This window comes from Pocillopora verrucosa, chromosome 8, assembly GCF_036669915.1.
Source record: "Pocillopora verrucosa isolate sample1 chromosome 8, ASM3666991v2, whole genome shotgun sequence".
NCBI lineage: Eukaryota > Metazoa > Cnidaria > Anthozoa > Scleractinia > Pocilloporidae > Pocillopora > Pocillopora verrucosa.
The window spans coordinates 8,435,735-8,449,040 of record NC_089319.1 but is presented as its reverse complement, the minus strand read 5'-3'; the positions used below and the strand labels follow the sequence as shown (position 1 = coordinate 8,449,040).

Below are 13,306 nucleotides of genomic sequence, written 5' to 3'. Positions count from 1 at the left end.
TTATGGAAAAAGTCATGGGCGAGACAAAGTGCAAAAATATTAAACTGCCAATATCCGGATAGGCGCGAGTACTATATATTACACATTTTGCTTCAAAGAAAGAGAGTCACGTGTATGCTTTAAAAGACCAATTTATAATAAGTTAGCTCCTTATTTCTGTGATGAGTCACAGAATTGCTATGCACGTGCAAGAAGTTTCAATGAAGAACTGAAACTGGCGAGACGCAGCAGAAAATGACAAAAATTCAAACATAAATTCAAACAATTCAAACTTTTGGTTCTTCGGCAATCATTGAACAATGGAAAAGCCCCGATTTTTTAGCGTCGTCTTCCCATATTCCTCCGAGTGGTTGTGAACCGTTTGTGGATTCTCTATGAGTTAAACGAGAAATATAAAAACAACTAGCAACAACACGGAGATATGAAGAAAGATGCGTTATCGTCTCGTCATGAACGGGAGACAACGAAAACACCTTGGGTACCGATGAGGAATTGAACCTCAGCCCTTCGGATTCCGGTCACCAGCGCTCATATTCCACGAAGATCTCTTGGTGGGTCACCAAAAAAGCGAGCGCGGTGACAAGACAAAAATTACTATCTTTGTCGGAAAACGATGTTCGCCTACCTTGAACATTTTCTATAGTCTCCACATCAACTTGTCCGAGACCATTTTTTCTTAGTGCATCTCGAATTGTTTTCACCTATTGGAAGAAGAAACTAGTATTTCAGTTGTGCTACATGTTTTACGTAAGTGATAACCTTGGGCATCTATTACAAAGGAAACTTTTTTCGGTTCAATTAATACCTGGTAATGATATGAAGATACCACTGCAACTTGTTTGAGATCTTTTGCTCCCCATTCCTCAGGCCAGCTATCCGCAAGTTCTCGGACTCGCCTTACTATTTCGCTTACTTCAGCCAGATTGCGAAATGAAAAATGGTTCGCCTCCATCTCTTCTTTGCCAAGAGCACAAAAGAACATGAATGGTCCAAAGGAAGGATGCAGAGGCTGGTTGCTTCCCGCAGAAAGCTTCCCACCGTAGAACATGTCGGACGCCAATTGTAAAAGCTGTTCATTCGACCTGTAATTTTCTGTTAAAAAGATTAAATTCGAGTCAAACGTTTCCTCCGCTTGAAGTTGTTTGTATTCGTAAAATAGTCGTTCTTGTAGTGAAGTTTGAAATCCCCAATTCTTTGCTTCAGGAGAAAATACATCAGGGCTCATCTGCAAGAAATTAAAGGTAATCAGGATAAGATCACAAAGACGTAGTAACAATGGCACGATACTTCCTCGAGTTTATTTTATTCCGAAAATTTTATAGATTTTACGAATATATTTTGTAAGAGGTTCATTCAGCAAGAGGTACTTTCAAGTTAGAAGAAAGTAAGGTTGTAGTACTATCGAGTAAAGGTACAGCAAATTGGGATGAAAAACTCTTCAAAAGACATTTCAAATCGGAAAGAAACTTCAAACCTGCATGTGATCCCCAGTGAAAACCACTTTGGTATCGTTCCCTGCGAGAGTGATAGGAGTGAGAGTTTCGGTTTCCAATGCCTGGGCTGCCTCATCAATTAATATATGCGAAAAGAAGCCCCGATGGAGCTCCATGTCGAAAAGAGCTCGAGACATTCCCAGTGTTGTCACTATGACTCGATGAGATAGCACATCATCACGAGCTGGAAGTCTAAAGGCCTCTGTTGGTTCGCCTTTGTCTGCGATCAGACAATACTCCTTCACTATGGTGGAAACTGTTGAGAGTTTACGCAATGGTGTGTAAATTCGTAAAGGTCTGGAGGCAGATATACCATTCTGTTCTTTAAGATATTCATCTAGCAGTTCTACGTGTATGTCTGCAGCGCTGTTTGAGTGAGTGCAGATGAGAACACGGTTGTTACGGTTCACGGCGATTCGCCGCACGGCCTGATTCAAGGCAAATGTTTTCCCTGTACCAAACGGACCGAACACGACGAGGGGAGGGGCGTCTGAAGATGGCGCTGCAATTCTCCTAATAATTTCCTTTTGATCTTCATTTAACTTTGGATCAAGAATCCATGGAAGAGGAAGAATCTGAAAATTACAAATTATACATTTCATAAATGTCGAAAACTGATTAATGCTTATAGCCTCACTGTTCTTCTTTCTGAAGAGTTCCGCTGTATCACTAATATTGCAACATAGGTGAGGGCTTACCTTCTCCTCTTGAACGACCCTGCTAAAGGCCGGAAACAATATTCGTATGTGCTGTGGTCCTAATCTGTCAATGGCATCGTGCATCTCGCACAGCGGAAGCCTGTTGATTTGAAACTGAATATTCACTGTTATTTCACTGCTATCCTTCAGCCCCAGATCTCCGCAGAATCGTGTAGGAAGCTTTAATATGACCCGACTTTCCTCCACAGACTCTACCAACGCTTCGTAAATCATGGAATTTGGGATATGACTTTGTGATATGAGCACTGATCCAAAGCTTGCGAAAAGATTCCTTAACAAAAGTCTTCCATCTGCATCATCAGGTGTTATTGGGCGTGTGACATGAAAGGAACCATATAGCCATCCTTCTTGGGCTGATAGCAACTCATCCCTCTTTACGACAAACTTTGAGGCGTGCAGATTTGTACCTTGAATGTTGTAGCTGCAACATAAAAAAAAAAGCAAGACTTTCGTAGGTGTGTCAGTATTATCAAACTAGTGAACTTTATTAAAACTTTTCGTACATGTGCACCACGTACTCCTGCCTAAATCTTCCAGTCACAAGATAAACAAAGAAATCAGGGAATAGAGACATGCAGCGTCTGTCTAGTACTTTTATATTATACAGCGTTTACAGCATAATTTTTCAATCAAAAGTTCAAAAAGACAACAGGTGTCGATCAAATTTACCTTGCAACCTGTTTGCGAATGTAAAATTCCTCAACAAATAACAACTGATGCATGACGTCTTTGTAATTTTCCTTACTCAAGCCTTGAGATCCATTAAGAAGGGGACATGGAATAATATCCGTATGACTTGGTAACCCATACTTTCCTATTAAATGCTCGTTGTTGAACACTGATGAGCGTTTAGGCTCGAACTTCACAATTTCTCGAGATCCATCATCCCATAACTGTAAATCTGGCTTTAATTTTGACTTCACTTCGCTATATTCTTGCAAGAACTCTTGGCTGCCAACTTCGACAGTTATTTTCACAGCAAGATGCGCCTCTCTACCAAAGTCAAGGACCAGGAATTGCACAAAGTTTCCAAAAATAGAGGTAGAAAATGACACGGCAATTTCTACGTCACAAACACCTTGCTGGTGTCGGAGACTTGATTTAACCGGGTAGTGGAACTGGTCAGGAATCTCCTCAGAGTCCGACATTTCCACAGTTCTCTGCGTTCCATTCGCGTTTGGCACTTTGCAGCTAAACTTCACGCTCGACAGCGTATAGAATTTATGGTAATTTGGTAAGAGCACTATGTCCCGTAGATGGCCAGTGACATTAGACTACGGGGAAATGAAAGAAAGAAATTGATACTTCAAAACAAAAACTTCAATGACCCTTTCAATGGATGGAAATGGGGAATGCTTTAATTACTGATATTTTCTTCTGAGTATGAAGCAATAAAGCAATCTCATCATTTCGACAACAATTGGTACTTTCGAACCGTGCAATTTGACCTGCGGCTTCAGTAAAGACGGTGAAAGGAACATCCACTTAGTATCTAATTCACTTTGTCCAGCTTTTCCTAAGTCTAACCTCATAGTGAATGCGCAAATTCCAGCTGTATTGAGTCTCTTCTTCGCTGTTCAGAGGTACCTGTAGCGTGACATCGAGATCAGGAGGATCACACAATACATTCACTCCTGGTATACTAGGTACTAAGTCCTCAACCTAGAACAAAATCGGAACAACATCCAGTTGCTCGTAAACATAAGATTTCAAAGATTAGATTTTACTACTTAAGGCGGCTCCATAGGGTTTTTGCTTATACATTGGCGCGCGCGCCAGCGTATTGTTTTTCGAGAAAATTTTTCATGTTTTCGCTTCTCTACGTCATTTAAACCATCAAAAAGGGATGAGCAAGGTTCGAACTATCGTTTGCTGTAGTAAATATTAGGAAAGTTATTTTCGTTATTACGCTAAGGCGCCACGAAGGGAGGCGCTTGCCACTGATAATTTGGCTTTGCCTTTGATTTTCTGCACTGAAATATCTCAAAATTTCCACAAGTTGGGAAATTTCTCCTGCCGATCATTTGAAAGCCGAAAAAAATGGGGGCTACGAAGGCAGTTTTCTTGCTATTTGCAATTTTTCGTTTTCCTCCTCTATCTCATATTTGGTCCTATGAGTTTCTTTTATTAACAGGCACTAGGAAGGACACAAATATGCTTAATGGTCCATCAAATCTTAGGAAATTCCACTGAAGGAAACGCGATAAATTTTACTCGAAAGATCCCTATTTTCTTTGTCGCAAAACATTACGAAATGGAAGAGAAATTCGCTAAGATAGGATCAGAGTATGCGTAGACTTTCGAATTGAGTACGAACAAGTATTCATTTGGCATGTTTATTTCGGACTTACGGAATTCTTGGACATCGAACACAAGCCCTCTGGACATCAGTGGCCCTGTATTCTGTAGTTGCTCCATGCCAGATAATAAGGTACGTACCTTTAAGCGATTCATCTCGAGGAATCCTTGCGAGCATCATCGAAATGCCGCACTTTGGCAGATAAAATTCTCATAGTAAGTGTCACGCTTATTATTGTTTTAAAAATAAGAATTACTCATATTGAGCACTCTTACAAAGTAACCATTCCTGTCCAAGTGTTTTTATGTCAACCACTCGAGTTACTTGTAGATTTTTAGCTGCCGTCTTTTGGTGGAAATCAGAGCCAAAATCAAAACAATACTTTTTGTCTTCCGAGGACGGAAAAAAGTAAATATCCTGATCATCGTAGGTTGGTTACCCGAGATGACTTTCGAGCCCGTTTTGTAGACTTTAGAGCCCGTTTTGTGGGTGGTTCTTTTTTCCTCGCAGCCGTCTTAGTGATTCAGTTTTCGCTTGGCTAACCAAATTTTGTAGCCTTTACTTAACGATTCTCCCCTCTTTTCTTTATTTTTGAGGTCTTCTCGAAGCGACCGAACGCGCCGCGGGTGTTGTGTTGGCCTTTTTCAGGCGTAAAAGGCCTAGAAATACTTTATGTGTCGTTGCTGGAATTCTCAGAGTCCATAATGTGGATATATATTTTTTAACCACCTCTTTCATAGATGATATGAATCGTGCGGTCGTATCGGGCCGCCATAATGGTTTTGCTTAGCGACATTTTTATGGCTCGCGCTATGTTGGACCCAGATCTCGCGCAGTCAAAAAACCCTATCGAGCCACCTTAATATGTTATGCTTGGGCAAGAAATTTTTCATGGCATTTTCATGGACGCCCAACACCGTATATAACATTACCACCTTAGAACTCTCATTGAACAACATTAAGTAACACACGAGTTAAATGAATCTTTACCAACCTTGTAAGTAGTAGCTGGCCGCTTATCATCATTTATCGTTGAGCTGGTCATTGATTCTTCACCTTTTTCCTCTGCTTTTTCCGTTTCCTCCTCTTTTTTCCTTTCCATTCTCATCTCCATTTTTTTCAAATGCTCATTCCAAGCTGTTAGCTCTTTCTCACCATGTGCTAACGTACATTTTCTGTCAAGTTTGCAGGAGCCTTTCCTCCACCTGAAGTCATTTAGGAAGAGAAAAGTTTGACTAATTTCTATCTTAAAGAGATTGAAAAATATATTCATGATGAAGATATATAAATAACGTAGGTAAAAGACTTACTCAGGGCACATTAGGTACTGTTTGCCTTTTTTAGGAATTCGTAAGGGAGCTCGACATTGTCCTCTGAACTCTTTTCTCCATTCTTTAAGTGCAGAGCTGACACTTGTTTTGTTCCTCTTTTTCTTTGCAGTTTGGCTCTTACTTTTGGACGTAGTTGGTTTACGAAATCCTGAAAAACAAAAAAGGCCTCCAGTTGCACGTGAGTTGAAAATACTACAACGACTTTGAAGAACCAGCTAGCACGCAGTAAGTGCGCTACTGAATAACGTTGATTTACATTTATAAATATTATGACAGAATAGTTCAGTTGTTTTTCATTGGTTGGTCAATTTTCGTAATCTTCGCTGAAAACTTGAGACTCCTAGAGATTGAAAAAGTTATTTTAATTCAACAAGAGTTTAAAAAACGTCAGTCCAATCAATAATGGTGGCTATATAGCGACCTACGTTTCTTCCTTTCCTCTTCCCATGCAGCTCTCTCGGTCTCACCATGTGCAAAACAGCAGTGGTCTCCTGTAGGACACCATTGCCGTGCAAGATAGTGACGGCAGAGGCGATAGGTACCATAAAAATTCAATGGGGCAGGACGAACTTTATCCTTCTGTCCTTTAGAAGATTTTTTCGCCGCCCGTGACACCAGAATCCAGTCGTCAGACGTCACAGCAGTCTCTTGAGAGTCTTTAGACTGAAAAAAGAAAACAGGAGCGACATATGATTTTCCAATGTATCGAAAGCATTTTGAACTACTTTGTCATGAGCATAACGTAACGACCAAATATTTGGAGTTCGGGTGAGGAATAGAAACCCCATACAGACTGAACTTCTAAAAATTCTTATTGCTGAGCTAAAGAGGACGCTATCCAGGAACTTGTGACATATTTTCCGGCGCACGTAACTGCATGTTGGTGGACGTGACTTTTGGAAATATTCTACCACCCCGTAAGCACACGATAAGATCATTTAGGACTCGACTCGACTAATGATAAGCACTCACAATAATACTAACAACCTCGTCAGAAACAGCAACCGGACGCTCATCTGCTCGAGTTGTCTTTGTGGTTATTTCTTCTCTCCTAACAGCTTTACGAAAGTCCTTTGATGGAGTAGAAGTGATCCCAGTATCTTTATTCTTTCGAGTATTTTTCCTGCTAGCAGTTGGTTTCCTTTTACCTAAAAATACATCGATTTCAATTTTTTTGGGAGTGTGAAAACAAAAACCGACAAAACAACTACCCAATGAATCGTTGGTTATCAAGACTTTTCCAGGAAAACTCTAGTAAGGAGAAAAAAATTGATTGAAGGTACTTACTTTTTTTGAAGTCGTCTTCCCAAGCCTTTCTTTCAGCTTCACTATGCGCGTAGGTACAAAGCTTGCCTTGCCAACAGAGTTCTGGTCGATCAGAGTACTTGCACAGACGGTAGGCAGTATAAATACCGGGTGGTCTTGGCCGGATTCCACTGGTTTCTTTATTTGGTGATTTCCCTTTCGCTTTCGATGACGGAGACGTTGATGATTTCGGTACATCGCTGACAAAGCCTTGATCACTTTCCTCAAAAGTGGGCATTTTGGGGCGGCACGTGGCCTTCGTTGCATAACCCAAATCACCAGGGCAGGTACTAATGCTACAAACGCTGCTTGCATCAGAATCGTCAGCTACAATTAAAACACAGTCCGGGTCATAACCATTTCTGGATACTTGATGATGTCACCAACATGGATGTCGTAGTGGGACCTCGAGGAAACTCATTCATTACTTTATTCGAGCCCTAGCGACTTTGTTCCCAACCCATATCCCATGAAACCTTACAAAATTACAGAAGACAAGCAATTACACACAACAAGCAAAGAACTGATGGTGGTGGCGATGACGTAAGATACTTACAACATGGCCGCCACATGGCCGCCACAAAAAAAATCAGCTTCTTCTTGTTTCCAGCACCTCTCGGCCAAATTTGCTTTGTTTTGGTTTTGATCTCGCCCAATCACAAAGCCCGAAAACGATATCCAGAAATGGTTATGGCCCGAACTGAAACAGAACTAATTTTAACTGAAGAGATCAAGAAACGGATATGGTGCCCGAGAGGAAATGCACTGCACACCAGCAAAAGCTATACACACGTTGCTTTAAAATGCGATTAGGAGAAAAGCTTAAGAGAGGCGTCTGAAGGAGATACGGAGAGAGACAAGCGTGAAACAGGGGGAGAGAGGGGAAACGATTTACCTTCTCTTGCAGCCCTTAAAGTTCTTGTTTTATTTCTTATTCTTCGTCTCTTTTTCCGCTCTGGGAAAGCAGAATCTAGAAAATAGAATATGAGCTTTCTTTATAACCCTTTGGTAACAAAGTGCGTGAGAGAGCGAGAACTAATTACACTAATAAGTTAAAAAAAAGGTCCTTCATACGTTTCACAGGCGCAGCTGATGGAAGGAGGTGTCCGGCTCTCAGCGCCCCTTGAAGTTAAAAAAATGAGAGCCACTAAATTCTATTGATGCTGTTTTACCCTAAATACCTCGCTATACACAATTCCACAAACCCTTTGACCCAAAGTAACCAAACAAAACAGCAAAGGAAGTTAGTATCAACTGAGAAGTACTGAGGGTAGAGAGGATAAAACGGTAAGTCGGGTATGTATCTCAAGTCGGGATGAAATCATCGTTTGGCCAGCTCTGTTAGGGTTTCACTGACATTTTAACGAGGCTAGGAGGGCTTATATACACGCACATTAAAGAATACCAATAACTGATAGTCCTGCCATTTATGACAGAGGCCCATTAAATAACATCAACTATGAAGGGTAGTTTAGTTATCATCTCCACTCGTAACGACGAAGACGACAACAAAAACAGCAACGACAATGACAATAACAGTACCAGATACAAAATGAAGAAGAGGTCAAAGAACAAAAAGAAAAAAATAATAACACGGAAACAAATCGGTTTTTCGCAGGTTTTTCAATAGGTATTGGATTTTTGTAATTTTCATTGTATTCTTATTTGTTAGCTGGGCCAGGCATAGACAAGATAAACCAAAGCATACTCTCCCTAAAAGTACATTTCACCGCGTATTTACCAGGAGAATCGTAAGATGTTGTAAGTTGCTCTTCTTTCCTCTGATTAACAGCTTTGCCCTGTGTGTAAGAAACATTAAGAGAGGTAAGAAGATCCTTGTTTTATTTCGTTTTTGTTTTTTTAGGGAGAAGACAGGAGCTCCAAGCTTTCGGTAAATGCTAAAAGTCATACGTTCAAATTTTTATAGTGTGTACATCGTCTTTACTATTTTATGTGAGATTCAAGTGTCGAAAAGGAGTTATTTACAGCCAGCGCAAAAAAGTAAAATGAGAAACACAAAATAAGTTAGCGCAAAAATAACCTTCGCATCCTGAACGTCTTCTTGCTTATTCCTTTCCTCTATTTCCTGTGCTTGTTGTTGGTATTCCTAAAATAAAGCAAAAATTATACATTTTATTGAATGAAAAGGAAAAAAAGATCGTTAAGAAGAGGTATTATGAAACTGACTTTGAATTCTATACGATTAGTTAGCTGTATTCTGACCCTAAGAAAAAACCACAATCCTGACAGAGCTACACGTCAGTACTAGCCATTGTTTGACACCATTACTTGATAACTTCTTATTAACCGAGCGTGAGAGTCGTAATGGAGAATATTGGCCCGAGGTCCTGGCAGTGCGACGCGAGCAAGCGAGTTTAGCAAGAAGTCTCATATAAGGGGCTCTGACCAAACTTGTGTAGATTGAATTTGCTGGCTTTCGCGACAAAAAATACACGGTGTAACAAAACCCGGACGATGTAAGAACCAATCAGAACAATCGGATTTACCCCAGGGCTACCTTGCTACATTATAAAACTTTTTAATGACAATGGGATCTGACTGTTGACATTGAGGGGTCAATGGGATCTGAATGTTGCTCCACTTGAGAAAAGGTCTCAATATTTACACCAATGTCTTTCCTTAATTGCTACAGGTTTCCGCTAGTCATTGAGTTCTCGTTTACCTACTTTCAAACCACTGCGCTGTTCGGAAACACGCACCCGTAGGGGCTCCACCCTTTTGATAGGTGGTATTTTGCCAATTTCCCTAGATTGATGGACGGGTAACGACATATTGGAAAGCTGTACGATAGAATGTCGTTATGAATTTTTTGATAAACATTTAAGGGAATTGAATGTTACCTAGCGATACAAAAATGGGATAGAAAGTCACCGAGTATTTGAAAGCTGCGATATCAAACCAAAACTCTCGAGACTTCCTATATCATGACACTGATATGCTATCAATGGTGAAGCGCTAAAACTTTAAGACTTCTCAGTCATGTGTGATATTGATGCATCAGAGTTGTGAAATAGGGACTATTACATACCACTTATTGTCTGGTTTTAATGAGCAGTCAGGACATATCTAAAGCAGGTTTATTAATAATCAACGTCTACTTACTGACTGACATGGCGGTATGTCCTGAGATTGCACTGTTGCCATCTTAGCCCTGATGTCCGATTCGATCGCAGAGAGCTCAACATTCTTTGAAAAAGAGAAACGCATAAGCTATACTAACTTTATTGTTGGGAACTTTCCTTTTCAGTTTTACTTTTTGATGAATTTCTTCTTGGAATTCTGTAATGTCTAACACAATTTCAAGTAGGTCACTCATGAGCGCTAGATTAAATAGTTCAAATCATCGCGAAACGTACCTCAGGATCAATTGTTTGCCATTCATTCACCAGTTTCAAGGCATCATCGAACTCCTCGAACTGAATTTTCATTCTAATTTCTATATCAAACGCAACGGTACTTGTGCGATTGGTCAATTCAAGAGCTGAGGAAAAAATAACGTAGAATGTAGGTATAATTATAGGGCAAAGTTGACGATTATAAGATCGTAGTTTAGTTGCTTTTTTTTCCTAACACTTGAAGACGTTTGATATAAAATTATATCAAATGAATTGAAGAATTCATTTAAGAACAGCTGAAACATTTCATACCTCGGTTACAGTCGCGTTTGGCTTGGAAAAAATCTCCCTGATGAAAGAAAAGAAGCATATTATGACCTGGGAGGGGGACAATTTATGGTAATGACCATCGAATTTTATGTTCATAATTTTTGCTCCTAGTTATAGCTATATATTAGACAATTAGGTGCCTTAGATTCCCTAAGAACTGCAACCCCAGTCCAGCCTGTGAACAAACAAATGCCACAAAAATATATTTACCAGTTTGAAGTAGCACTGAGCTCGTAATTCATAAGCCTCCACGACTATTGGGAATAGAGTCACGACTTCTGTAAAGAAGCTCAGAGCTAATTCTGTCAGAGAATCTGCAAGCTTCATTTTTCCCTGTTGTATTAGCATATCGACTGTGCTGCTTACTTGGTGAAATCCCTGAAAAGAATTTAGACAAAAATGTATTATTCTTCACTTTTGATTCTGGGTCAGAGCTCGTGTGATTATGTCAGAAGGAAATCTTAAAACACAAAATTAAAGTCAGGTTAGAAAGAGTGTACGAGTGATAGAAAAAAACATGAAGAGTCCGTTCAAAATGACCACAGTTCCAGTTTGTAAAACTGCGTGTGTACGTAGGCGGTTTGATTACTCTCCGTGATGGAAAAATGTTCGAATAACTGAATTACTCAAATGTACCCTAAAAATACATCTTCGCAATATGTACGTAATCAATTTTCCGAAATTAAGCTTGGAAATTTTCTCACTAGTTCCTTTCAGCGAACGTTTCACTGAAAAATTTCGCTCCTGAAAGTGTTCGTCTGCTACAGAATAAGTCTCATTATTCTTTAAGAGCTATTATAAACCATACTTTACCTGTCCACACATCGATTTTACTTTTGCTCTTAACCTGTCCACAATATTCTTATCTCTTTTCATCTAAAAACCAAGGAAAGCACTGTTAGAAAAATGAAGAATTCGGATTTTTTTTTTCATCATTTATTTATTATTCGGATGCAACACGCTCTGTTATTGGTTGAAAGAGCGTGCTCCATCAGAGTACAAAACACGGAGCTGAGCTAAAGCTGTCAAGTGGGCAGAAATAGTCGACCACGTCTCGTGTTTATTCCTACACTTCTTTCGTGCTCAGAACAGAGCACAGTCAAGGCTTCTTTATTTGATCTTTATTTGATAATTAAAATCAGTCAGCCTAAGTTCATGTGCAGCCCTGTAAAACCACCTGTAAAGACTTCAACAAAATCTCCAAGGCGACGTGGAAATAAGGCAGCGAAGCAAGATATTCAACCCGTCAAATCTTACTTTTGCACAGTCCGAGAACGAGAAACCTGACGCATTCTTGGGGGGGGGGGGGGGGGGGAGATCTGGTGACGTTTCAAAAAGGGAAGCGCACTTGAGGGCATGTGCACGCAGGTTTGTTGGTTGGGGGGACAAAGAAAGTGATAAACTAAAATTGAAAAGCAGGATTGTAGGAGAGCCAGTTATCTTATTGATTACGGGCGGTCGGGTGGCCGAGTTCGGTCTGCTCCTGCTAATTGCGGTTTCAGCCTAGTTAAATTTTTTAGAAACATCTGATGCATTAATTTAATCGTCCCTGCAAGTCTTTCTTCTCAATATGAACCTATCTGACAATAAACGAGTCAAAATTTAAAATTCACTGACTTAGGTATGTATTTCAATGCTTCGAGTCTAAAAAACTGGAGAGAAATACCTCGGGATCGAGAAACTTGTAGATGACGGAATTCACAAAAGCTTTCAGCACTTGGCCTTGTAATTCTAGTGCGTGCGACCATAAAAACGCTATGTGCTCATTTTCTCCTCCGATGATTTCTCTGGCTGAAAAAGAAAAAAAAATCAAACTAACTGTGCGAAGTTGCCACACTTTGTGGGAAATATTTCTCACATAAAATATGATTCCATCTTCCTTTCTTCCCAAAATAAACTGGAAAGAAAAGATTAATTAATATTCTGATTTTCTTACCAGCTAAACAATCCCGCAAAACTTGCTGAACGTAATTCTGAAGATCAAAGGCAAAAAAGTATCACTAATGAACACTTAGCTTTTAGTTAGACGTAGCCTGTGTCGTGAGGAACAAAACCGCGAGAATTATGGGTCGAATGGAAAGAACTAAGCCAAACTTTTTCGCACGTCAGTCGCTTACATTTTCATCGAGCGCCTTAAAAAAAAAACGGGTCGTCACATAAAGATGGTTGAGAGATAGGGAGACGATACTTACCAGACGAAGGAGGCATTTAGCTCTTTTGCATAAAATAGCACTTTTCAAATCAGGAGGAACGACAACTTCTGAGTGTCGAAGAGCTAAAGTAAAAAGCGCTGCAGCTGTACCATAGTCTCCAGTCACCATGAATTGCTCAGCATTGTTGACAGTTTCCACGGGATTTGGCGACACAAGAGACGAACTCAGCAGGGACTAAAGATAAAAACAAAGAATGTCTTTTAAATAAATTCACCATCCTCTGAAATGGAACCCGCGATATAAAGTGTAATCTACTATTT

At 40.0% G+C, this 13,306-nt stretch overlaps 1 protein-coding gene across 4 annotated transcripts in view; it reads right to left on the bottom strand.

The window, feature by feature from the left end:
* Positions 1–13,306, bottom strand: part of LOC131793201 (3'-5' exoribonuclease HELZ2-like) — a 29,866-nt gene that overhangs the window by 10,656 nt on the left and 5,904 nt on the right. For 2 of the 4 annotated variants that reach the window (XM_066170654.1, XM_066170651.1), the window contains exons 4-26: positions 13,026–13,220; positions 12,770–12,806; positions 12,500–12,624; positions 11,647–11,709; positions 11,044–11,211; positions 10,816–10,852; positions 10,525–10,649; positions 10,271–10,354; positions 9,189–9,254; positions 8,889–8,946; positions 8,222–8,269; positions 8,043–8,117; positions 7,130–7,474; positions 6,815–6,990; positions 6,268–6,505; positions 5,822–5,990; positions 5,506–5,716; positions 3,740–3,874; positions 2,882–3,486; positions 2,192–2,633; positions 1,475–2,068; positions 806–1,225; positions 626–701 (exon numbers count right to left, since the gene is read on the bottom strand). In XM_066170654.1, coding sequence (XP_066026751.1) covers positions 626–701; positions 806–1,225; positions 1,475–2,068; positions 2,192–2,633; positions 2,882–3,486; positions 3,740–3,874; positions 5,506–5,716; positions 5,822–5,990; positions 6,268–6,505; positions 6,815–6,990; positions 7,130–7,474; positions 8,043–8,117; positions 8,222–8,269; positions 8,889–8,946; positions 9,189–9,254; positions 10,271–10,354; positions 10,525–10,649; positions 10,816–10,852; positions 11,044–11,211; positions 11,647–11,709; positions 12,500–12,624; positions 12,770–12,806; positions 13,026–13,220 — 4,492 coding nt within the window. The remainder of the gene's footprint in view (positions 1–625; positions 702–805; positions 1,226–1,474; positions 2,069–2,191; positions 2,634–2,881; positions 3,487–3,739; positions 3,875–5,505; positions 5,717–5,821; positions 5,991–6,267; positions 6,506–6,814; positions 6,991–7,129; positions 7,475–8,042; positions 8,118–8,221; positions 8,270–8,888; positions 8,947–9,188; positions 9,255–10,270; positions 10,355–10,524; positions 10,650–10,815; positions 10,853–11,043; positions 11,212–11,646; positions 11,710–12,499; positions 12,625–12,769; positions 12,807–13,025; positions 13,221–13,306) is intronic. The other 2 variants (XM_066170652.1, XM_066170653.1) reach the window with 2 other exon arrangements.